General features: G+C 36.7%; 1 protein-coding gene across 1 annotated transcript in view; it reads left to right on the top strand.

Moving 5' to 3' along the window:
• Nucleotides 1–25,999, top strand: part of wnk2 (WNK lysine deficient protein kinase 2) — a 162,372-nt gene that overhangs the window by 38,273 nt on the left and 98,100 nt on the right. The window contains exons 2-4 of the mRNA XM_072280381.1: nucleotides 5,334–5,506; nucleotides 9,291–9,511; nucleotides 15,331–15,488. Of these exons, the coding sequence (XP_072136482.1) occupies nucleotides 5,334–5,506; nucleotides 9,291–9,511; nucleotides 15,331–15,488 (552 nt within the window). The remainder of the gene's footprint in view (nucleotides 1–5,333; nucleotides 5,507–9,290; nucleotides 9,512–15,330; nucleotides 15,489–25,999) is intronic.

Below are 25,999 nucleotides of genomic sequence, written 5' to 3'. Positions count from 1 at the left end.
TAGCAACCTTCGAGCTGTTCAGTTTTTATCTCTGAAGTAAAACTCCAAAGTTAACTCCCATGTTAGTCCAACCGTCAATCTTCATCTCTCCCTCCTTTTCAAACAAACCATCAATAATGAATGTATCTCTCTGTCTCTCACCAAACAGTTAATAGGGGCACTCCTGGATCCCCTCACATCATGCACTTTTGTAGAAGGAATAAAGGCGTTGACTATTTTCTAAATGGGTAGAAAATTCAAAAAATGAGTGCAAGGTTACCATTCATTTTGAGAAGATTAGAATGCAAGAGCAAGTATTTAATGCTGAAGTTTTATAAAGTATTTGTCAGGTTGTGTTTGGGGTATTGTCAGCAATTTTGAGCCCCTTATCTGGGAAGAGATCAGCTGGCATTGGAGATGGTCCAGATGAGGTTCAAAAGAATGATTCCAGGAATGAAAGGGTTAACTTGCCAGGAGCGTTTGGCTTTGGGCCACTACTTGTTGGAGTTTTTTTTTGGCGGGGGGGGGGGAATGAAATCTCTGAAACCCATCGAATATTGAAAGGTCTAGATAGAGTGGATGTGGAGAGGATGTTTCCTATAGTGGGTGACTTGAGGACCAGAGAGCACAGTCTTGGAAAAGAGGGACATCCGTTTAGAACAAATTGGGATTTTTTTTAATATAGCCAGAGCGTGGTGAGTCTGGGGAATACATTGCCACCTGTGACTGTGGAGGCCAGGTCATTGAGTATATTTAAATTGAATTGAATTAACTTTATTACTTGTGTCCTTCATATACATGAGGAGTAAAAATCTTTATATTACATCTCCATCTAAATGTGCAATTTATAGTAATTTATAATGAGTAGTATGTACAACAGGATAGCCAATATAACACAGAAGTACAGTTATGTCAGCATGAATTAAGCAGTCTGATGGCTTGGTGGAAGAAGCTGTCCCGGAGCCTGTTGGTCCTGGCTTTTATGCTGCAAGTACCTGTTCCCGGATGGTAGCAGCTGGAATAGTTTGTGGTTGGGATGAGTTAGGTCTCCAAAGATCCTTCAGGTCCTTTTTACACACCTGTCTTTGTAAATATCCTGAGTAGTGGGAAGTTCACATCTACAGATGCGCTGGGCTGTCCACACCACTCTCTGCAGAGTCCTGTGATTGAGGGAAGTACAGTTCCCATACCAGGCAGTGATGCAACCAGTCAGGATGCTCTCGATTGTGACCCTATAGAAAGTTTTTGGGATTTGGGGGCCCACACCAAACAACTTCAACCGTCTGAGGTGAAAAAGGCCGTTTTTTTTATCATATAGCCGGTATGTACAGACTAAATGAGATCCTTGGTGATATTTATGCCAAGGAACTTAAAGCTGTTCACCCTCTCAACCTCAGATCCATTGATGTCAGTAAGGGCTAGCCTGTCTCCATTCCTCCTGTAGTGCTCAACCAGCTCCTTTGTTTTCGCCACATTGAGGGAAAGGTAGTTTTCTTGACACCACTGTGTCAGGGTGATAACTTCTCTGTAGGCTGCCTCATTATTATTTGAGATTAGACCAATCAGTGTAATGTCGTCAGCAAATTTAATTAGCAGATTGGAGCTGTGGGTGGTGACACACTCATGGGTATACGGAAAGTAAAGGAGGAGGCTTTAATACACAGCCCTGAGGGGCACCCATGTTGAGGGGCAGAGGTGAGGGACCCCCACTCTTGCGATCAGACAGGAAGTCCAGGAGATGTTAGTAGGTTCTTGGTTAATCAGGGTGTCAAAGGTCATGGGGAGAAGGTAGTAGAATGGGGTTGAAAGGGATGATATATAGGCCATGATGGAATGGTGGAGCAGACTCAATGGGCTGAGTGGTCTTAATTCTGCTCCTATGTGGTATGATCGTATGGAAACAAAAACTTTTTATGTAAACAAACCCAAGTGCCTTGTCCATGGATTGGATTTTCCAGTGTGGTATACCACCTGAATTCCCCATCTGCTGACCTCAACTGGCTGAGATGGTCCTGGGTTGAGAAGTGAAGCCCTTAACTGTAACAGGGCATTGAATATATTTGAATAATGCAGGGTAATCAAAAGTTCCCTTGAAACCTTTGATAACAAAAATAAATTCCTCGTTTTGCCATATTTTAAAGCTGTAAATGTTTTTCTATAAGTCTGAGAATATCCAACCAGGCTCAGAATCCAAAAGTAGATTCCCTGGTATACATGCTGACAATCCACTGTCGATTGGATTCCACATGGAGCATTGCTGACTGAGCTTTGACAGACGTTCAAGGCTTCAAGTGGGACTTAAAATGTGACTTGGTATTTCTATGCAGAGCTGCTAGCAAAATACAGTCTGTAATGAATCCATACCTACAGGATATTTGCAAATAACAAAACAATTTAAGACATTTTTGAAGTGCTGCATGTCTCATTCAATGTTACTGAAAGCAAACTGTCAAATTTTACAAGATAGGTAAGCATTTTGTTTACAAGTAGAGGTTTATGTTTTGCTGCAGAAAGCATTTCTATATAAATGAAGATATGTTTTTTACCTGTAGTGCCATCCATTTGTTTAGTAAAGCTCAGGTTGCCATTATTTTAGTGTAAACCTTGATGCCAGGCATTGCATTATCATCAAGAACGTCCCATTAGAAATGTAATAATTTTCTACTAAAATCTAACATTCTTGGTTGTTCATCATTTCTTTTGCCACTGAATTTAAATTTTAATCCAGAGAAAATCTTAACTTTAAATTTCAATTACCATCTTAAGTCTCATTTCTAAGTATTCAACAAGTACCTTTAAATTTCAAGTTGATATATCACGTGATTCTCAAGATTTTTTGACAAGCAGCAAAAATATAAAGTAATCTGGGGTTATAATTTGCAGTGAGAGGGGTCTCTGTTGGTCAGGGTTGACCATGAATGTTGCATCCCAGCTGTCTGTGTTGGAACACAAGCCAGGGCAGTACAATATGGAGAGCAAGAGTTTGCCCTTGTTGCAGTCTCCCCCTCTCCACACAGTTGATGAATCCAAAGGAAGGATAGGGACTGATACAGTTTGGCACCTGAGGCGTTGTAGGAGTGGCCTGTTAGCGTTGAACTCAACGTAGTTGAGGTGAAACTCAGCGTTGAAGTCAACGGATTCCAACTCATGATTTTTCCTTGGGGGTTTACTCTCAAAGCCTTCCCCATAAGTGGGTGTAGCCACAAAGCCGTGGTGGTTTGAGATCGGTGTTTTCCTTCTAAATGGGCTGCCATCCATGGCTGATGAGTCCCCATCCACCCGAAGCAACTGGTTTTAAGGCATCAGTAACCTGACTTTGTCCCTTCTCCTGTCAATAGAAATGGTTCTGCCAGGCTTAGTAGCTAAGTGACATGTGAAGGTTGGACTTGGTTGTCAGAAGCTATTTGAGACACAAGCCACTGGGAGATTTTAGTAGGTTGTGGGAGCTTATCCCCACTACCCTCACATCCTCAACCCCCACCATCCCTGGCTATGACAACCTTAAGAATCAATTTACATTGAAGGTAATAGATTTTCAGGGGTGTCAAACAGTACTTTGCTGGGATCATTAAGTCACATGAAAGTGAAAAGTTGATAGCAGCATAGAAAGTTGGTTTAAAGGCAGATAAAACTAATGGGAAACTTTATTTCCAGACTGAAAGAGTTGAACCCCTGATGTTCACTGAGCTCATTGTTGGGAATACTGCCTTGTTTCAACTTATTTCTGACTTTTTAACATAAAATTTCAGATTTGAAGATGAAGCTTGGGAAAGCAGTATGTAATGGTGAGGTTATTTATAGACTGCAAGAAAATGTGGATAAGCTGTCAGAATGGACTGATGACATTTAATATAGGACTCATTGAGTGATAAACTGGTTTAAAAAGATTAGGAGAGATATTGCAGTGTAAATGGAATAGTTCTAAAAGATGCAAGGTTGGGGGGAACCTTACTGGACAAGGGTAGAGCACATTGAGAATGTGTGATCCAAGAACTTCTTTTAAGGCAAAAAATAATATTTCACTGGTACAAAATATTGTTTTGATGTATTGGGTCCATTTCTGGTCACTATACTTAAAGGAAAAAAAAATATATATCCCTGAAATAGGCAGCATCTATGGGAAAGAGTAAACACTCGACATTTCAGGCCAAGACCCTTCATCAGGACTGGAAAAAGATGAAGTCAGAGCAAAAAGGTGCAGGGAGGGAAGGAAGAAGTATAAGGGTGGTAGGTGATAGATGAAACCGGGGAGTGGGGGGGGGGGGAGAGATGAAGTTTTGAGCTGGGAAGTTGATTAATGAAAGGGAGAGAGCTGGAGAAGGCGGTTCTGATAGGAGAGCACAGAGACCATGGAAGAAAGGAAAAGAGGAGGAACACCAGAGGGAGGTAATGAACAGGTAAGGAGATAAGGTGAGGGGGAAATGGGAAAGGTGAAGTGGGGGAATTACTGGAAGTTTATGAAATTGATGTTCATGTCATCCAGTTGAAGGCTACCCAGATGAAATATAAGATGTTGCTTCTCCAACCTGAATGTAGCCTCATCGCAGCAGTAGAGGCGGCCTGTCAGAATGGGAAGTAGAGTTGAAAGGGGTGGCCACCGGAAGATCCCCCTTTTTCTGGTGGACTTTGAGTTTTTAAATTTTAATGGTATTCATTTGGAATTTTGAAAAAATATAAATGTCGGACTTTCAGAAACATTACAAGGTGACGAAAAGTATGGCAGCAAAGGAGTGTGATAGTGATTTGGCTACCAAAGCATTTCTGGGATCCATATCTGTTTGTTTTTGGTGGGAAAGTCCTCAGTGTGGAAGGCTTTGCTGATTGGGAGCCAACTTTGTGGATTTAATCCAAGTAAATGTGGGTGGAGAAGTAGTGAGCAGAGATACTTGCCACTCAGTGAGTTGTCTAATAGCAATCTGTGAGCCAAATATTGAAAATCGGTATCACAGGCATCAACTACAGCTGTATCAAGTTATTGAACAGTTTTTAAAATTTTAGACTATGGAAACTTAAAATTCAGTGGTGATTATACTGTCAGTTTTCAGTTTAAAATGTGAATATGGAAACTTCTGGTAAGTTGATTTAAAATATGGTGTAAGAAATTTTTAAAGTAGCATGGATATATGGTATTTTTATAAATACTGTTTGGAAGGCCGGGTGAAATCATTGGCACAGCTGGAATGAAACATTTTGACAATTACATTCATGTGAATATGCATTTGCAGTTGTCAGGATCAAGGGGTTTGTCATAAATGATGTTCATATTGCACATTGCTTAGCTCAAATAAAGTTGAGTTATAATAAATCATTGTACATTACTCCTATGTTTAGTCTGTTTTGGTTGTTTCTTACAGGACAGAAAGCTTGCAAAGGCAGAACGTCAACGGTTTCGTGAAGAAGCAGAAATGCTTAAGGGACTGCAGCATCCTAATATTGTCCGATTTTATGACTCTTGGGAAGGTACTCTGAAGGGGAAAAAATGCATTGTACTAGTTACTGAATTAATGACCTCAGGAACATTGAAAACGTAAGCATTTTACCTAAAATTGTAAAGTTTTGGTGCTGGGAAAAGAATTGTGACATTTTATTAAATTTATTTTATTTAATTCTGAAACAATAAAGGACTAAAGTTAACTAGTCTTGAAATTCAAAGTTGGGTTCTCAAAATGCTAATAAATGAAACTAAAACCCACTTCATAAATACAGATTCTACAGATGCTGGAATTCTTGAGGAACATAAAGTGCTGGAGGAATTCGGCAGGTCATGCAGTATCCATGGAGAAAAATAAACAATCGATTCTTTGGGTCGAGACCCTCTAGTTCCGATGAAAGGTCTTGGCCTGAAGTGTCGACTGTTTTTTTTCTCCGTGGATGCTGCTTGACCTGTTGAGTTCTTCCTGTACTATGCGTTTTAATGTATTAATATTTTTGATCTCTTTTAGATGCTAAAGAAGCTTTTAGTTTACTTGAAGGAGTTGCTGCAAATGTAAAATTACATAACCATTTAATTATAGTGGGCAGAATCTGAAGTACCTAGCCAATCTCTCCAGAGCATTTAAAATCTGACTAATCAAGGGAAAATAATTTATAGGCTTGGTTGACAATTGTAATCCTTAATGTATTGTGGTTAAAGAAGCCTGTAAGTTACAAGATATGCAAATTGATCAGTAAGGCAATTTAATTGATGAACAGTATAGGTTGATCATGCAGAGAAGATGATCAGCCTGGAAAAGGCAAATCTAAAAAAAAATTAAGGTAAAATTGTGAAATTTTAAATTTGATTCTTCCGGAGATGTCCTAACAGATTGGCCATCACAGCAACCTGCATGCACAGAAAATACCAGTAGCAAATTTGTATTTTTTTAAAAAGCGAACCCCACAAGGGTAAAAGATAATTTTGTTCTTTATCCTCACCCAAGGCAAGGAGACTTTGACACACTACACTGCCAGTGTAAGCAGAGAGATGAATTGTTCTCCATTCTCTCTAAGGCTGAAAGGAATTTTGCTGCTCTTTCCCTGAGAAACCACCTCCTTGGGAGAACATAAACAAACAATTCTTAATTACTGGCCTCAAGATAAATCTCACAGCAATCAGTAACTTCCAGTTATGTAAATTCTTTAACACTAAAACACATACTTAACATGGTCAACATCTGGAAACAAATAAGGATGTCAAAATGAAAAAGGAGATAGGACTTTAGGAAGTTTTGGAGGAGGGAGTATGAAGTCATTTAGGAAGGCAATTCCAGAATTAGACCCAAGTTTGTTAAGAATGTGGCTGCTATTGATAAATCAAAGTGCAAGAATTCAATAAATTAATGATGCTCCATAGGGAGTGAAGGAGAGTTAGGGGGTGGGGGAAAGAAGTGAAGTTGGTTTTCTGAATAGAAGATGTAGCATAGATAGCTTACATCTTATGAGTGAATGTGTGAGTGAAATTTTAAATGCAATTTACTGAGTGATATAATACCAATATAGGTAATTATTGAGGAGTTCAATGTGCTGAAGGTTGTGGAGCACTGAGGTTGAGAATGTGGCTGGAAAATATTAGGAAAACCTGTCTGGGGCTAAAGATATATTTCGTCATTGAATCAATTGATATAAGATTTAAAAAACAGTAATGGATGGTCTTGTATAGATAGGACATGAACCAGCAGCTCAGCACTGGGCAAATAGAATGTTGTAAACACGTCAGACTGAAATGATTATTATAAAGAGCATGGAGTTGGTGGCTCATGCCATGTGAGCAGTGCAAGGTTTAATGAATTCATGGGAGTAGGATTAGGTATTGTCTTTGTTCATTTATGGCAATGAAGTGCAGGTGTACCCCCATCCTTCCTGAGTCAGGCACTTGTGCATTCAAATTAGCACCAACCTATTTTAGTACTGCTCACTTTTCCCAAGTGGGCTTCACTTCAATTCTGCTCCAACATAGCTCTCTTCCATTGAGAGGATAATTGGTGCTGGTGGTGTTATCACTTCCTCCTTTAACCATATGGATCTGGCAATCTTATTTTTTCAAATCTGCTTGACCTGACTGCTACATTTGGTTTACTTTTATAGTTCTTAAAAAAAAAATAACAATTTGAAGGAATTGCATTTTTGTTTTGACTTTGGTCAAACTGAAAATAACTGAATTTGATTTTGGAAATTTGAGGGCAATTGAGCTCAAGCTCAATGTATGCGTTGAAATAGGAGATGCCTGTTTTGTGCCATGTTTTCTGATAAATTACTAGGTTTTTCCTCTAGCTCTTACTGGCCTACAGAGGGAGGAATGGGACAAAAATAATTAGTACCCATAAATACTGCATCTAACCAGTAATGGTGCAAACTTTGACCAAGATTTCTCTGCATTTGGATGAATTTAAGAAAATTTAATTTACTTACAGTTTTGAACATATGGTGAAATCATTGCAGCAGCATTTTTAAAAAATCTGTGACACAAAAGACCTTTGTGCCAGCATGGCTTTCATCTGAATTTTTTGTTGAAGGCTCCTTCAGTTAAGTATTCCTAGTGATGTGTCTGTTATTAACAGGAAGTTACTTAAATATGACATTTTATTGCTCAAAACCCCTTGAAAGAAAGGTAATCTCAATTGAAATGGAAAATAATGACAGCTGGAGTGTAGTTTGTTTAAAATCTAAATAAGGATCTGTGTGGGGAAAAATAAAAGGTGCACGTAACGGATCAATTACATATGTTTATATCAGTGGATCTGTGCAACTGAACAATGCACAAGGGATAGTTTATCCAGAAGATTGTGAAAGTACATTAAATATGAAGTGTGTCATATGTTAAAGTAATAAATTGGCTGTAATAGTTACCAGGAATACAGATACTGAGTTTTATCATTTTCAGCGTGGCTACATTTTCCAGTCATAGTAATGATAGCATATGTTGATTCTTATCTATATGTGGGTGAGGTTGATTAGTTTTCAGATGTAGGGTGCATTTTATTACGCTATAAACTTTTTAACGATGTCTTTTTTGTATGATTATCTTTAGTCCCTAAATAATGTCAGGTCATCGAATCATTTAAAAACTGAAGTTAATCACTTGTGGCCTATCATACCTGTATAAATCTAAGTTTCTTGGTGGGTGGGGGGGGGGGAAGAATTAAGCTCTAATTGTATTGTCGAATTATGTGGTCCCTACTGTGTTTTAATTTTCTAACCCCTCCTCTCTATTAGGTTTCTACTTTCCTTAAGCTATTAAGACATTAGGTAAATTTATGGGTGAAGCAGGGCTTTTTCTTGTATCTCTATCCTAAAGCTTGTTGTGGTGTATCTGACTTAATGTCTGTTTGCTGCTCAATGATAGAATTGTCTTTTGAAGTATCAGGGTGACTATTTTTTCTCCCTCCCACCTGCTCTTGCACTCAACTATTCACAATGCCTTATTCATACAATGGGCAGCGTGTAATGAAGCGTTCCAGTATCTGCATTTTTGCTTTTGTAAAGAATTGTCATTGAAGCATAGTGATGATGAGTTTACCAAATATTTTGCATATTATATATAGTTTCATGTAAAATTAAAGTGATCATCTGAAAATTAGAAAAAAGTTTGCAGCAATGGGAAATCAAAAAAAAAGCAGAAAATTATGGAAACATTCAGCAGATCAGGCAGCATGTGTGGAAGAAACAGCATTAACATAATAGAGCGAAAATGAAAAAGTTCACCTCCTGTTTCAAACTTTTAAGTTGCATTTGTTTCAACATGCATAGATTCAAGTTGAGATTCCAGAGATCCTAAATTATTGTTGGAATTTTAATCATACATGACGCTGAAAAATTTTTGTGTTTATTTTCAGATATTTAAAACGATTTAAAGTGATGAAAACAAAAGTTATGCGAAGCTGGTGTCGGCAAATATTGAAAGGCTTATATTTTCTACACACCAGAACACCACCAATTATTCACCGGGATTTGAAATGTGATAATATTTTTATTACTGGACCTACTGGATCTGTGAAAATAGGAGATTTGGGGCTTGCAACTTTAAAGCGAACTTCTTTTGCTAAAAGTGTTATAGGTAAATATTTGCCAGTTCCTTGGTGTAATCTATGTCATTTTGGAGAAAAAGAATGCTAGATCAAAAAATTCTTGCATTAAGAAATCCCATTTATTCTGAGTTGTGGAATCTGATCAAATTAATATAGTTCATTATTTGTACTTTTGTCTTGATAATGTGAATCATTGAGATCTTGACTAACTCAAAGTTTTGAATGTGGATCATGGTTTTCCTGAATTTGGCTAATTATCTACTTTTACCAGGAGTATATGTGGGGCATAGGATGAAATAAAGGTAGAATCTGCTTGGTTGTCAGATTCATTCTTTATAAGTTTGTATTCAGGTTTGGTAATCATGTACTTATGAATTCTGGGTTAACGCATAATTTGGGTATTGTTTGGGATTGGGATTGTGATATTTTAAAAAAATGCTATATGATATTTTAATTAATCCTGGATCACTTATGTATTTCAACCAACCAGTGGTTTATTATCATAATTCTGGAAATGGTTAGTGATGCAGATGGGAAACATGGCACAGACTTAGAAATTTCAATAACTTTGAGGACAAACTTTGAAATTTTCAAGAGTAATTATCTGTGGGCAAGCACAAATTTCCTGTAATTTAATACAGTAATACCCTGGCTTATGGAAGAACTCATTTACAAAAATCCAACTTTAGGCAAATTCTCCTATAGTTTTAAAGATTTTTTTAAGGTAATAATGTTTTCTTTTACATATCGACATCAGCTTCCTCTTAATTTTATGAGTTATGGTGCCTTGAAAAAGTATTCAACACCCAGTGCTTTGTTCATATAAATGAGTATCACAACTAGGGATTTTGATCAATTCAGCTGAGAATATTCACTTGTGAACCATGTGCTCTCCGCCCCCCCCCCCCACAGTGCAGTCTAAAAAACAGGAAAAATTGTAAAGCATGAAAAACTAAAATTTCAAAAATGAAATGTCAGCAATTCAAAAGTATCATCCCCCTTTACTCAATACTCAGTTGAACCGCCTCTCAATAGTTCAGTAGTTCCATTTATTATCGGAGAAATGTGTACAATATACACCTTGAAATTCTTTTTCTTCACAGACATTCATGAAAACCGAAGAATGCTCCAAAGAATGGGAGACAATTAAAACTTTAGAACCCCAAAGCCTACCTACTCCCTCCACCACCCATAAGCAGCAGCAAAGCAATGGCCCTCCCCCAACCCCACCCATTTCTGCAAAAAAAGCATTAGCACTCTCCACCCAAGCATGCAATAGCAAGGCCCCCAATAAATACCATGATCTGCAGTACAGCAAAAACTAATCATTCACTTAACAATTCAACATCTGTCTGTCTGTGTCTCTGTCTATTACAGCCAGTAGTAATTTTGGATTAGCCTCTATTAGCTTCGCACAACATGATGGAGCAAGATTTGCCCATTTCTCCTTGCAAAATTGCTCAAGCTGTGACAGGTTAGTTGGGAAGCGGCAGTGGAAAGCAGTCTTGCTGGAGGTAGCATATTGCTGCTTGTGTGATGGTGTTGGGTTTGCTGACTGCAAAGTTCTAAACTCAAAGACCTTAAACCCTATGGGATATAAATAGCTATGAGTTCCCTCATTGAAGGGAGGTTGTACTGTAACTATGTATTCCACAAAGACTAGTTCACTTCCCTGTGGCTTCTGGTAAGATGGTGGTACATTTGATTGTAGCAGCTTCTAAGGGGTCAACCAAAAGTGATGGTGTCCTTTTTAAACATATTTTTCATGATCACAGGCCATAGACATTAAAAACTTAAAGTACTGCAGTTCTACCCCATCAGTGAATTGCTTTTTGGTGGAAAGATTGAAGGAGTTGGACTTGGTTTGGATCGTGCTGCTGCCTGTGTCAGGCATGGAGGAGTTGGCGTGTGAAGGGGATGTGCAGTCTAACAGCGAGTGATCGTCTTGGTCTCTTTTCTTGTGATTGCATCCCCTTGTTGGACATTGTTAATGTGGAATGCTACAAGTCCGACTCACTGATTTATTGGTGGTGGTAGGGGCAGAGGCAAGAGAGCTGCGTGGCCTTGGTCATAGTTCAAGTCACTGTGTCGCTTGTTTGCAGCCACCCAGGAGAGAAGCGTCAGTCAGTGGGCTCCATCGGAGACATTTGGCATTGCGGCCAAGGTGGAGTTGGTGCTGCCCTCCAGTGTTCACTTGGCAGAGGATGTGCTGTATTGTATTGTGTTCAGCTGCAGATTGTTGCAACATTCATGGACTTGGGGTCTTGAACTATATTTTTTGTGTGTGACTGCATTTTACTGATATGCTACGTGCTTGCTATCTTTTTTTAATATAATTTTTATTGCGTTTTCAAAGTAAATACATGAGAAAATAATATCTACCCCCCTCCCCTTAACCCTCCCCCCCCCGATATATACTCCTACCTAAAGAGAAAAGAAAAAAAAAGAACCGTCTGAATATTGGAAGGTTTGCACACGCTCCATGGGATTAAAAATAAATTTTATATATATTCGTTACTTTCCCCAAGGAACCAAGATCTTTATCATTGGAGCTGTAAATAAGGGCTCCAAATATTCAAAAATGTTTCATATTTATCTCTTAAAATCTGAAATATTACTTAGCTTCTCAACTCTCATAGTTCCCTGGGGAATCTCTTTGAACTTCACCATGTTGCTATGTATTTCCCTCCCAATCATCCAGGCAAAAAGAAAAAAAAAGATAGATAAGATACAAAAAAAGAAAAAACAAAATACCCCCCCCCCACTAATGTTGTGAATGAAAAGGTACACAACACTACCCCCCTCCATTGTGCGGGTCGTGACTATTGCCACACTTGCACACGTGAATAACGTAGCAATTGGTCAGTATTTCTTCCAGCTCCCCGTAACAAAAAATTGTATATATATAAAAAACTAATGTCATTATTCCCAGCTAATATTCCTCAAATTTTAACCTTTCTTCCCCTCCCTCATATAATTAATAATATATTTATATATTCATCCGCCTAAAAATCCAACAGGCCTAATCCTTGATCCAGTCTTCATCTTCAATCCATCTCGCTCCCCTAGGTTTGTTCTTGTATCTGGTGAATATTCAAAGAATCTCGCACAAACTCCTCCACTTTTCAGTAATCATCAAAAAATCTTTTTTCTCCACCAGCCAAAAAAAGTCTCCAAGGTTGCAGGATAACGCAATATAAATTGATAACAGTGATCCCATAGGGCTTTTTTCACTGGATTAAATTTCTTCCTTCTCTTCAAAAGTTCATAACTTATATCAGGGTAGAAAAAAATTTTCTTCCCTTCTATCATCAGTGGCCCTTTTCTCTTCTTGGCGGCTTGGGCAGCCGCCTGTAGAATCCTTTCTTTGTCTTGAAATCTTAAGAATTTTATTAAAATTGCTCGTGGATATTGGTCATCTTGTGGTTTTGGTCTTAGAGCTCTATGTACCCGCTCAATTTCAATTGATCGGTCTTCCTCTTTCATTTGCAAGGTTTTCGGGATCCATTTTTGGAAAAAATTCTATTGGATTATCTCCCTCTATACATTCTTTAAGACCAACAATTTTAAGATTATTACGTCTACTAAAATTTTCCAACATGTCCACTTTCTCCAAGAGTCGATTTCTTTCCATGTTCCAGACAATCACATCATTTTCTGTTTTTTCCAGTCTATCGTTAATATGCTCCATTGTTCTTTCCATCTTCTGAAGTTTCTTATCCATTTTATCCTGTCTTTTCATAGCTTTATCATAGCACATCTTCACGTCTCTAAGCTCTGTTCTTAATTTTCTTAGTTCAGCTGTTAAGTGCAATAAAGCCTCTCTTATGTCTCCGTCGTCTCCTTTACTTCCAGTTTCTTCCAGTTCTTCCTCCTCTTCTTCATCTGTATTCTCTGTGGTATCCAATTCTGAGTCTGAGTCACCTTCATTTGCAGTGGCCGTCGGTTCTTGTAGTTTAAGTTGTGTCGATTTGCACATGCGTACTTCCTTGCGCATGCGCATTTCCGGCATCTTCTTCCGAGAGACCGCTACTGCCGCCATTGCTCCCTGTTCTTCTACGCCAGAGATAAAATGCGTTTCCTCCAAAGGAGATCCAACCTGAATCCGAGGCTCCATCGCTGCAGTAGGCCCTTTTTTCTTCCCATCTCGCGGCGACTTCACAACAACAGACTTCTGTTGCGGTTTATGAGGCATATTGTAGAGTAGTCTTACGAAGTTTATACGTAGTTTTCGGAAAGTATTTATTAACTTTACTTTGTTTTACCGGTACTTTGATTTTTTATGGAAGAGCTGGAATTACACGTCTCAATCCCACGTCATCACGTGACGCCCCCCTGTGCTTGCTATCTTATGTGCTATATGTGCCTTGTGCCGTGTGTTACTGTTGATACTGTGTTTTGCACCTTGACCCTGGTGTAACACTGTTCCAATTGCCTGAATTAATGGGTATTCATTTATTGTTGAGTTACAATTGAACTTGAACTGTATGTGCCAATATCTGCTATTTGAGTGGTGAGTACCTTCCCCTAACGAGGAGATACTTACAGCTAACAAAGTAGTTTAACCACAGTTCATTTACTTTTAGTGATACATGTAGAAATCGAGACAAAAGTCTTAAAACACGTGAAATTCATTGGTTTTCCATATTACAAAAGATTTCCAAATTACAAATATTAAAACACAAAGGCTTCATAAAACACATACAATTCCTTTAGGCTAAAAAAGACACAGTAATGAGTTGCAGATGAGCGAATTGTCTTCTGCAGAAATTGAAGGCAGAAGAATGTATTCAAGTTCACCCTGTCTTTGTCATTCTTGATGTTCCTTGAGCATTCCTAATAAAACTGACTACTCTGCCTATATACTGATTCCCTGCCTCTTGGGTGACCTCACATGTATATGATATTTTTTCTAGATACTTTTGTTAAACAAAGGTCGAAAAGAATCTGGAGGCAGAGCTCCCAGTTACCCACAGTTAATGCTGTGAAGTTGACCCCTAGAGCACACAAAACTGCCAACTATTAACAATCAGCTATTTGATGTGCTAATTGATATTATCAATCTAGTCTGCAAGCGTCCTTGAACTAAATAATTCGCCATGATGTCTGCTCTGAAACAAGCCCAATTTTAAAAAAGACAATTGTCTAACACTGCAACCCTTGGAGAAATCAGCCCAGGTTGCTGTGAATGAGCAGCCTGTGTTCCACAGACACTGCATTTGTTTGCAAAGCTGTCCTTTAAACTGATTATTGTTTGTTATTTACATTTTAAAAAAAATTAAAGACAGGCCCCCATATATGACAAGAAGCTGAACAAATAATATTGGTTGGAAGTTTATTGTAATCAGAATCAACCTTCCGATCTCTAGAAGCTTCATCTGTTATGTTAGAAAGCTGAGTTGGCTTAAAAAAAAGTAAGGCCCGCTGGTACTGGACAATGAATATGGATCACACTTGCACATCTTGGATTAATGCAGAATATTTTAACATAGTATACAGAATTAGTATTTCTGACAAAGTACAGAAATTTGTGGTGTTTAACTTATTTTGTATATTGAGAGTTGACCATCTGACTAATCTTTTATGTTTGCGAATTCCTGTATGGAGCAAACCGCCCTCCAAATTCACTGGTGTATGTGTATAAGTGGAGCAATCTTTTTGCAAGATTAAAGTTTGTTAAATATAAACATTTAAAGTGAATTGCCTAGACTTTGAGAATTTAAAAAAAAAATCTGATTTATTAGCTGAATCTCTGGTGTGCATCAGAAATCAGTTATCCCTCATCTACAATTTACTGCTTATTGCCAGTTCTTGTTAGAATGATGCATTTCCTTTTTATTTTGTTCAGGTACTCCAGAGTTCATGGCTCCAGAAATGTATGAAGAACACTATGATGAATCTGTAGATGTATATGCGTTTGGAATGTGCATGTTAGAAATGGCTACCTCAGAATACCCATACTCAGAATGTCAGAATGCTGCTCAGATCTATCGAAAAGTTACCAGTGTAAGTGCCGATCATCTAAATTATTATTACCTTAAATTATTGTCATACAGCAAATAAACTTGTGGCTATTTTTCAAGATGATTTAGTTTTGCCAGTATATTTTGCTGAATTATGTGGCAATTCTTTTGGTCAAAATATTTTCACAACACAATTGCATTTTAATTGAAATTGATTTGTGATCTTAAAAAAGAATTACAACTATACCAAAGATTCTTATGTTTTTCCTCAGTCTCAAGTTATGTGCAGTCTTCCAATTAGAAATAGTAAAGCTAGAATAAGTGTCCATAGTTTAACAGCATTTTTGAGACATAGAATATAGTAGACCTTGATGTTCTAAGGATATAATTATATTTTAATGTGAGGGTTTATACAATGCTGCATTTTTAAAACAATTTGCATTTAAAAAAACTTGCTGCCTTTTGTGTCCTCAACATTTTCTGATCTTTTTTTGGAAAAACACTTCAATTGAATTGCAGATTTTATGTGTTGCATACCACACAGCTGGGCAGGAAAAGAACCAGTTTAATATAAACTCAACTTTGCAGAATTTTCCAAAATATATCATTAATTTCAATATACATTTTATAGAAGAAAAACATTTACTTTTCCATTATGGTCAGTGAATAATGTTGACTGAATAGAAATATAAATTACTGGAAATACATAGCAGGTCAAGCAGCATCCGTGGAGGGAGAAACAGAATTAAAGCTTGTGCTCATTAATTTAATCTTTTTTATGTTTACTGATTACTGGTTTTATTATTCCAAATTCCAAACCTACTTCAGAATGCCAGTCAATTACGTGAGCTCGCTACTTTAGTAATGTACACCTTAAGTTTAACATAACTGAGGTACAGAAAGCAGTTTTCCTCTAACAGTCAACATGCCCTCTAAACTTAAGAACTATATTATCTAATGAAATAGCTGCAATATACCACAGAAAATTGTATTGCCAAATTACCTCTACATGGTGTGAATGATAATGCAAAGGGAGGAAGTTGTTACAATTATAGAGGGACCATGCAAAGACCCAGCTGAAGTGTGCACTTAGACTTCAGTACCTCAACTAGTGAAGAATATATTATCCCTGGGGTTCAGCATGAGTTTACCAAATAAATTAATGCATTAAAATATGAAAGAAGGTTGTACAAACAGTCTTTTAGTCCCTTGAGTTTAGAAAGGTGAAGAGCACTTTAATTGGATTGTTTAATACTGATGAATTGATTAAGATGACTACAGAGGAAGTATTTTATCTAATTGATTAAAAGTAAACAGAGGATCAATATATTCGTGATTTTTTTCAACATTGTTGGTCAAATTATGGAATGTACTTGTCTCAAGTCTAAACAGGGATAGATAGTTAGTTTTGTTTTGTTAGATGAACAATACAGAGCAGAGCTAGGTAATAAATGTGAACCAGAAATTAATTTAATGCCTACGTAGTCTTGAGGCTGTGAATGGCATACTTCTGCCCTAACAAATATTTTTTTCCAAATAAAAGCAAAACATTTTCTTGTGTTGACCACTGAAGATGGGATAGAGAAATTTAAAATCAAATTGGACAGCTGAGGGTACAGAACCTGATATTTGATTTTCCTATTGGTCTCTTTATTTCCTCAATAGTGGTTTAGAGATTGCAATGGGAAAAACTTCGAATTGGACACATTGTTAGTTCCTGGGAGCTTGATAGCAATAAAAGCACATTATTATTCAAGATATATCTGGATTAATTTATCCTTGTAGTATTAAATCAGTTTAAGTTAGCCACTCAGTACTAGGAAGCTATGGGAGGTAAATTTATAGTAAAACATTTTCACTTGAAGTGTGCTACAAAAGGTAATTGATTTGATTGAATTTATTAGTGGTGTTTTTTTGTTCGAAAGGAAAATGGGTAGTTTTATTAACACCAGCCTGTAGAAGAGTGTTTAGTTTCTTGTAGTTGAGCATTTGGGTAAGAAACCATAATATGCTTTTCCAAATTCTGCAAGCATGAGCCACCCCATCCCATTCAGAACTAATTTTTCAAGTTCTGTGATCAGAGAAGAGAATTCACTTAATAAAAAAAAAAAAATCAAACCTGGCAATTATGAACTAAAATGCCGACACAATACAACTAAATATTGATTACCAACTAAATTAATTGATATTTGGTAGCTAGAAAGTATGACTTCATAAATTCAGTTTATAAAAATATTTTGATTAATGTAATAAATTTGCCAAATATTTTATTATTTAAATCTTTTCTAAAGGAAGGAATTTGCTTTAAGAACTATTGTGTTTTCATAAATAGAATTCTACATATTAGGCAGGGAAAATCTTTCTGGAGCAAACACCTGAAAGCTAAAGCATAGTTGAAGGTTAAACAATAGGAGATATAGCGCTCATGTTTGATCTTTTTTAACATCTGATCACTGGTTTTGAGTGCCATTACAAGAAATAGCTGAAAATCTATTGAAAAGGGTTGTCCCTTGATCTGCTATTAAATGGTTACATTTGTACCTATTATGTATTATATTTGGCTGCTGCAGAGTGTAGTCAGCTTTAAGAAAATATTTTAAGCAGATAATACGAAGTTAATTGTTTTTAGTATTGTTTTGTATTCATAGGCAAATACAGGGAAGTCTAAGCAGGTTCCTCTTAAATAAAAAGTTTGAATTGTATATGGCTGCACACTATTACTAAAATTTATGAACAATTAAGTATGTTCTATAGCTTCAAAAATTTTTTTAACTGGCTGAACTAATAAAATTTATATTGTTTAAAAATTGGAGTTTGCTAGACTACTTCCTTCTGTGGAGTGATTGAATAGAGGAGTCTTTTGTTTCCTCAAGTTTTGAAAAATGAGAAGTGTTCTCAAGGGGTTTGGGGGAGGTAAAGGTACTGTATTTCAAAGTGGATTGGTGGGTTGGGCAGGGAGTTTAGAACGAGGTAAAAAGTTTCAGACATAAAGAGTCAGGAATTTAAGAATGAAATCTGGGATTCCCCTTCTGATCGTGAATATATTGATAAATATTCTCCATCGCTGAGACTTGTAAATGCTCAGTTGTTGAGTATGTTTTGACGAGATTGATTAGATTTTTGGGGTTTTTGGGAATATGGTGTGGAATTAAAAGTAGTTTAGCCATGAGCCTACTGAATGTCATACCAAATCTGAAAGTTCATATGGCTGATCCTATTTATCTTGCATTCCGGTGTGTCTACTCTGAAATCTGGTGTTTAAATGTGGACTTAAAGCAAAAAAAAAAAACAACTCAAGTCAAATTCTGTCAGTCAATTACTCTAACTTGCCAAAATCAATTTCTGGACTTTTATCTGAACATATCCTGAGAATTGAGTTATTGAGTTATATTCACTTCAATAAGTACATTATTTAGTGTATAGCAAGAACCAAAAATGGGACATCTTCTTAAGAAATAAGATCTCTAAATTGCTACATGTATTTCTAATATTTTCATGGTTATCAATCAACTGCACTTTGTTTTGGAGAACATTGAGTTTCACTGCACCATAGTTGTTGGAAATAAAATTTCATTAATGACCTTCAGTGAGGACATTACCTTCTTTGCCTAGTCTGGCCAATATGTGACTCCAGACCTACCTTGTTGACTTTTCAGTGCTCCCTGATTTGATCTCAGAGAAGGAATAAAACTGAATAGACTCTCTGGCATCAAACTGGCCACCAGGTTTGGAAATAAGTCCTAGCCCAGTTGATCTTGCAAAGTCCTCATAAACAAATGGGGACTGGTATTTAATTTCAGCAAACTGAACCATGGACTTAGTGAGTGACATTTGACATGCAGACAATAGTTACAACTGCTTTGAGCACTCTATTATTGTAATACTCCAACTATGGTCAGTTGTACATTTTGAACATCCCTATTCTTGAAGGTGGCATGGTTCAGCACCTGAGCAATCAAGAAAAGGCTGAAGCATTTGTAAGCTTGATCAGCTGGAAGTGCTTAACAGATGACCATTTTGGCAACCAGCTACCCACTGTCATAGAAGGCAATTTGCGGCCAATTTATTTCCCTCGATATTTAAAAAGTAGCTGAGGGCACTGAATAAAGCTAGGACTATGGCAACAGACAAAACTGTAACCATTGCAGCAATTAGTGTTCATCTTTAAAATTACTGCAAAACAATTTCATCTAAGTAGCAGAATACTTAATAGGAGTTTAGTATTTTCCTGCTTGTAGTACAGACAAAAATGATATCAACAATACATTAAGTCTTAATGTGTCAAAAATATGCAAGACTCTTAGAAGGTTTGGTAAAATTCAAAATGTACAACTGAGCATATTTGGAGTATTACAATAATATAGAGTGCTCAAAGCAGTTGTAACTATTGTGGCAGTTGCATTAGGAAGTCTTCAAAGAAGGAAGTTTCAAAAATGATTTCAGATGTGTCCATATGAATGTTTAGAAAATTAGCCCTCAGAAGAATACGTAAAGGAACCTACAAATGAGCTTGTTATGGGGAACTACAAATCCTGCTTCAGCACCAACTTGTCCTTGTATTTTCCAAGTAAGACATTTCAAAGTGTTCTGCAGAAATGCAGTCAAATGAAATTTGTTGGCACTGTAGCTGATAATCAGGCAAATGACTAAGTGATCTGAGAATAGCTTTAAGGCATTATCATGGAAGGGTGGAAGCAGAATAGTTTAAGTAGGGAGTTTGGGACTTTGGTAGCAGAAAACATGTGAGTGGTAGTTTAAGTTTAAATTCTTGAACTTGCTGTAAAGCTTAAGAACTGATATGAAATGGTTAGTAGAAAGTTTTCATTGGAGCAATGCAGGAGCCCAAGGAAATGAAGATTAAAGGGGGATTGAAGTACTAAATTGCCATTAAGTTGAAGTCAAACTTAGTTTGTTGCTCTGTTTGAGATGACCTCAATTCAAGAGAACATAAGCCTCGTATTTACGGTGTCAACTTTCCTTCATGCCAGTATGTGAAACGGAGAAGGGCGTTTACTTATATTTTGGAAAATTACTACATTGGATTTTTCCTCTACTGTTGAAGCTAAATTAAGTTTATTCTATCATGTATTGCATTGTAAATTGTTAGGTGTTGATGCCTCACAGTGTCTTTGTAATGTTTCTATTTTATCTTCTTCCACGCCTGTTTTGACTGCTTTCATCAGATTCTCCCTAATTTTAATCTTCAGTTTATATATATTTTACTAACTTTGGTGGTAAAATCATTGAAACATTGAGTCTTTATGGTGAGACGAGGAGGTAATTCAACCCTTCATTAGGTCCCTTGTTGGCTCCCATAGGAGCAATTCTATAAGTCCCTTTCTTATCCTCCTAATTTCCCTTTCTTCTGTAACTTTTTGTATAAAAATTATCATTATCATTTAGGTCCATTAAATGCTATTGATTGCACTACCAAAATGTTTGTTCTTGCAGTTATGGTTTGCACGTCAATAGCATTCAGCTAATGTCCAAGGGTATCCATCATACCTGTGTAGTTTTCTTGTAGATCTGTAGAAGCTTTTCTATTTCACTGTCACTAGCTCTAAATCCAAGGCTTGCTCCTTAATAACATTGTGAGAGCAATTCCACAAACATTCTGTTTGGGTTCAGAAATGGAATTTATGATCATTGCAGACAAATAAGAATGGTAAACAAATACTGGCTTTGCCATTGAAGCCTGTATCACATTAGATTTTAAACTCTGTAGGGTTAACAATTCAATCGGGTTTCATTAATGTTTTTGTATGGTGTATCTATAAGACCATAAGATATAGGAGCAGAAGTAGGCCATTTGGCCCATTGAGTCTGCTCCGCCATTCAGTCACGGGCTGATCCAATTCTTCCAGTCATCCCCACTCCCCATGCCCTTTGACAGCCTGGCTAATCAAGAACCTATCTATCTCTGCCTTAAGTGCACCCAATGACTTGGCCTCCACAGCCACTCATGGCAACAAATTCCACAAATTTACCATCCTGTGACTAAAGTAATTTCACCACATCTCTGTTCTAATTGGACGTCCTTCAATCCTGAAGTCATGCCCTCTTGTCCTAGACTTCCCAACTATGGGAAATAACTTTGACATATCTAATCTGTTCAGGCCTTTTAACATCTGGAACGTTTCTATGAGATCCCTACCCCCCCCCCCCCCCCGAACTCCAGGAAATACAGCCCAAGAGCTGCCAGACGTTCCTCATACAGTAACCCTTTCATTCTTGGAATCATTCTTGTGAATCTTCTCTGAACCCTCTCCAATGTCAGTATATCCTTTATAAAATGATCCCAAAACTCCACATAATACTCCAAGTGTGGTCTCACAAGTGCCTTATAGAGCCTCAAATTCACATCCCTGCTCCTGTATTCTATACCTCTGGAAATGATTGCCGACTTTGTATTCACCTTTTTCACCACTGACTCAACCTGGAGGTTAACCTTTAGGGTATCCTGCACAAGGACTCCCAAGTTCCTTTGTGTCTCTGCATGTTGAATTCTGTCCTCGTTTAAGTAATAGTCTGCCCGTTTACTTCTTCCACCAACGTGCATGACCATACACTTTCCAACATTGTATTTCATTTGCCACTTCTTTGCCCATTCCCCTAAACTATCTAAGTCTCTCTGCAGGCTCTTTGTTTCCTCAACACTACCTGCTCCTCCACCTATCTTTGTATCATCGACAAATTTAGCCACAAATCTATTAATCCCATAGGCCAAATCTAGTGGTAGTAATGATTTGATACTGTATTATTTCAAGATTTTATCAAGCTTGCAGGCTTTAAACATCTTGTATCCAGATTCTATGCCAGTTAGGTAATTTATACTGTATTCTGCTTTGAGGTTAGTAAGTCTCTAACACATTTCATTGCTATCTAATGTATTTAGTTTGATACTTGATGTTCCATTCTCAAGTTTATTTGATTTGGTATTTAACCTTTTAGTTTTTCCTAATGGAATTTGCCTGTTTGTGCAATATGGGTAGTCATTAACTTTGGGCTTGAGGTGCAGATCCTGGATTTCTGTCGAAGCAAACTATTTGCAAAATGCATCGGAGATTATATGTATAAAATGAATACATCTCAGAATGTCTATCCAGTGTTGGATTCTTGACAAAATGGTTTGGAATTGAGCCCACATGCTTGGGTATGCATTTGTAGTAGTCAATATGCTGTGCAATGCAGTATTTTGTAGAGATGAATTAACAATTTCCCTTGGGAGTTATTAGTTGCAAAATTTAAGTGGGTATTCAGTCAGGTGGAAGGAAAACAGGCAAAAATGATGGTCCATGATAGAAGCAATGACATTGTCTGAAGGGCATTAACTGGAGTTTATGTCTAAGTGAGTGATGATTTCATGGGGTTCAAGGTGATTTCCTCTGGCTGACCTGAACCCCCCCCCCACCATGCAGTGTATTAATGGGCATAGAAATAGAAAAAATCTGCATGTGAGTGTATTACAGAAGGAATGATTTATATTGTTGGGACACTGGTATTGGTTCTGGTAGGAGAGGCATCCTTGTGGGATTTAAATGCTATACAGCAATATCCTGTAATTTCATTAGATTTTGAAATGTTTGTACCAATCTATAGAGAAGTAAATTAACTTTTTGTGTGTATGTGTAGCATTAATTATAAGAAGGAAAAATGGTTTTAAAAATTGTAAATATACTATGAATTCCTATGGTGGGAGTATCCAGAACTGGAGAGCACAGCCTCAAAATTGGGGGTGACCTTTTAGAACAGGGTGAGAAGGAAGTATTTTTAGCGGGAGAATAGTGAATCTGTGGAATGCTCTGCCACAGACTGCAGTGGTGGCCAAGTCCGTAGGTGTATTTAAAGTGGAAGTTGATAGTTTTCTGATTAGTTAGGGCATCAAAGGGTATAGCGAGAAGGTAGGTGTATGGGGTTGAGTGGGATCTGGGTTCAGTCATGATGGAATGGCACAGCAGACCCGATGGACTAATTGGCCTAATTCTGCTCATATGTTTTATGGTCTAATTATATAACTTTTTGATTAAGCTTATTTTTTGGGCTAATGTTTTAAATGTGAAATTTAAATATGACTAAATATAAAGGTAAATTGAGTGTCAGACCTGCCATATACAGTACAAAGTTTATCTTGAGTTCTGTTTTTTAGTGCATTTATGTTTTAGACCTTGTGTCTTTTTTTTTTAAAACAACTGTGTTCTGCCAAAGGGAACAGTCTAAAGGTAGCCTGGATACTGTATAGGAAAATTTAAAGTGGAATACAAAATAGCATTCATATTTAAAGCACAATTGGATTCTTTTTAACGTGCACTTGTTGTAATACCCTATTAAAGAGTTGATATTATTAACCATATTAATTTGATATGCTCTCGATTTCAAAGTAGCATCAACTGTGTTTAAGCTGGTAATAATCTAATTCATTTGCACTGACAGACAAAAGTTCTACTTGTATTAAAATAAGCAGCGGGGGGGGGAAGAAAAAAAAAAGCAGCTTAGATTTACAAGCAGACAGGATTTTTTATTGCAGTTCATTTCCCAGCAATTTGCACTGAATTTTATCTAATTCTTTTTAAGGAAATAAGGTCAGGTTGGTTGATCTGAATCCTACTGGCATTTTCTGTTTTTATTTCAAATCTTCAGTGTCTGCTGTTTGATTTTTTTTCCAGATCAGGAAATACTTGGTTTCAGAGTGAATCCATTGGAGGTTATCAAAGTGGGATAAAAATAGAAAAAATATATTATTTTAAACATAAAAGATATTTTGTCACTTTTCCAATGGTGTTTTTGTAGCATCTTTGGATTAATGGAGCAAAATAAAATTCTGCCGGAGTGGTCTCATCATGTATAATAGAGATCAGACATAAGGCTTGGCTACTCAATCAGTTCTGATCAGCATCTGACCATATGTGCTGGATGTACATTTGGATTTTTTTAAATGCATTCTGGTGCTTGTTGTTGCTTGGAATAATTCCTAATAATGAATGCTGTAGATTTCTAAGTCCATTTAATTCTGTGATGTTATTGGAGACAAGTGTTTCACGTTACTTGGCTGGGATGTGTAAAATATTCTGTTTATCATTTGTAACCAATTCATTTTGTGTGGAAGAAGTAATACAAATAGAACTAATTCTTAATATTATGACATCTGCTTAAAATCTATCTAAGTTATCATTTAACAGCTTTCTCTATTTAACAAATGACAATTTAATCACTGAGTATTATTTTGTCTGGATGAAAAAAAAACATTTTTATATTCTTTCTAGAGTGCATATTGTGGAATTCTGTCTGTCATAACTTCAATTACATATTGGGAAGTATTTGCATATTTATGCAGAATTCATTTGTTCTATATGAAGTTTAATGGTTCAGATCCAATAAATTTGGGAATTAGAAATTTCATTTTTATTTTATGCTTCAATTATAATTTCAAAATCATTGCAACAAAATGCAGAACTATGTTCTGATTTTTCCTGGATTCCTTCCCACTCTGTTGGGAAGCATCTGCTGTTCATGCTAGTCTAAATGTAAAACGTTGTTATTCTTGTGGTATTAGGGTATTAGTCACTGTTCATTATAGAATCAAATTTACAATGCCCATGGCAATGAATATATCCAAATTCAAAAAGACCACTGTGCTACATTTTTGAGCGTTTAAAAAAAATCAGAAATTAACATAGTTGTGCGATATTTTTGACAACCTTCTTACGCTAAATTGGAGTAACTAATATAATGTAAACAAATTAAATGATGAGTTTGTTTGAGAAGTCAGGATTTATATACAATGTTTGTGTTGGTCAGTGAGAATTCAGTTCATTTTTAGAAGAATATATTTCACTAATATTTTAAATCAAAATCTTGATTCTCCCCCCCCCCCCCATGGCATTGCAGTTTATATCAACTAATTTCAAATAAAGGCATGTTAAAGCAAAGAGGATTATTGAATTTTAAAGTTTCCCTTGAGTTAGATGTCTGCTTTATGTATTTTTTCTTCTTTTTTTCCTCCTATTTGAGAAAGTCATTGTTATGAAGCAGAAGAGTTGATTGGTGTTTAAGATCTTAGTTCTGGATATGTGTGCACACAGTTGTGCAAATCTGAGTTAAGTTATTCAAAACGTGCTCCATCAGGAGTGCGAAAATAAACCTGATCGTAACTGATTCTTGAATTTGCTTAATATTAAAACTGTAGTTTTGTCATTAACTCATGGGAAAAGTCTGAAGTTTTGGTAAGGAAGTTCTAGATGAATTAAATCTAATGTTTTATATATTGTGCAGAACTGATTGAAAATCATATGGACAGTTTTTACACTGCCTGAATGTAAAAGGCTGTGAAGTGATGGACATTGTAAAATGTGCTCAAGTAAGCCTTTTGACACAGGATGTAGATAGACCAACAGTGAAGGAGCACCACTGGATCTCACAGAATGAATCTCACCTCGTATGGGAGTGTAAGTGGGGGTTCTCTTTGGGAATAGTGACCATAACTCTATACATCTCAAAGTAGTTATGAATAAAGCTAAGGATGGACCATAAATTTGTTAAATTGGGGAAGGCAAGTTT

The sequence above is a fragment of the Mobula birostris genome, chromosome 16 (assembly GCF_030028105.1).
Source record: "Mobula birostris isolate sMobBir1 chromosome 16, sMobBir1.hap1, whole genome shotgun sequence".
NCBI classification, from domain to species: domain Eukaryota; kingdom Metazoa; phylum Chordata; class Chondrichthyes; order Myliobatiformes; family Myliobatidae; genus Mobula; species Mobula birostris.
The sequence above is the reverse complement of the archived record's forward strand: the minus strand, read 5'-3'. Positions and strand labels throughout refer to the sequence as shown.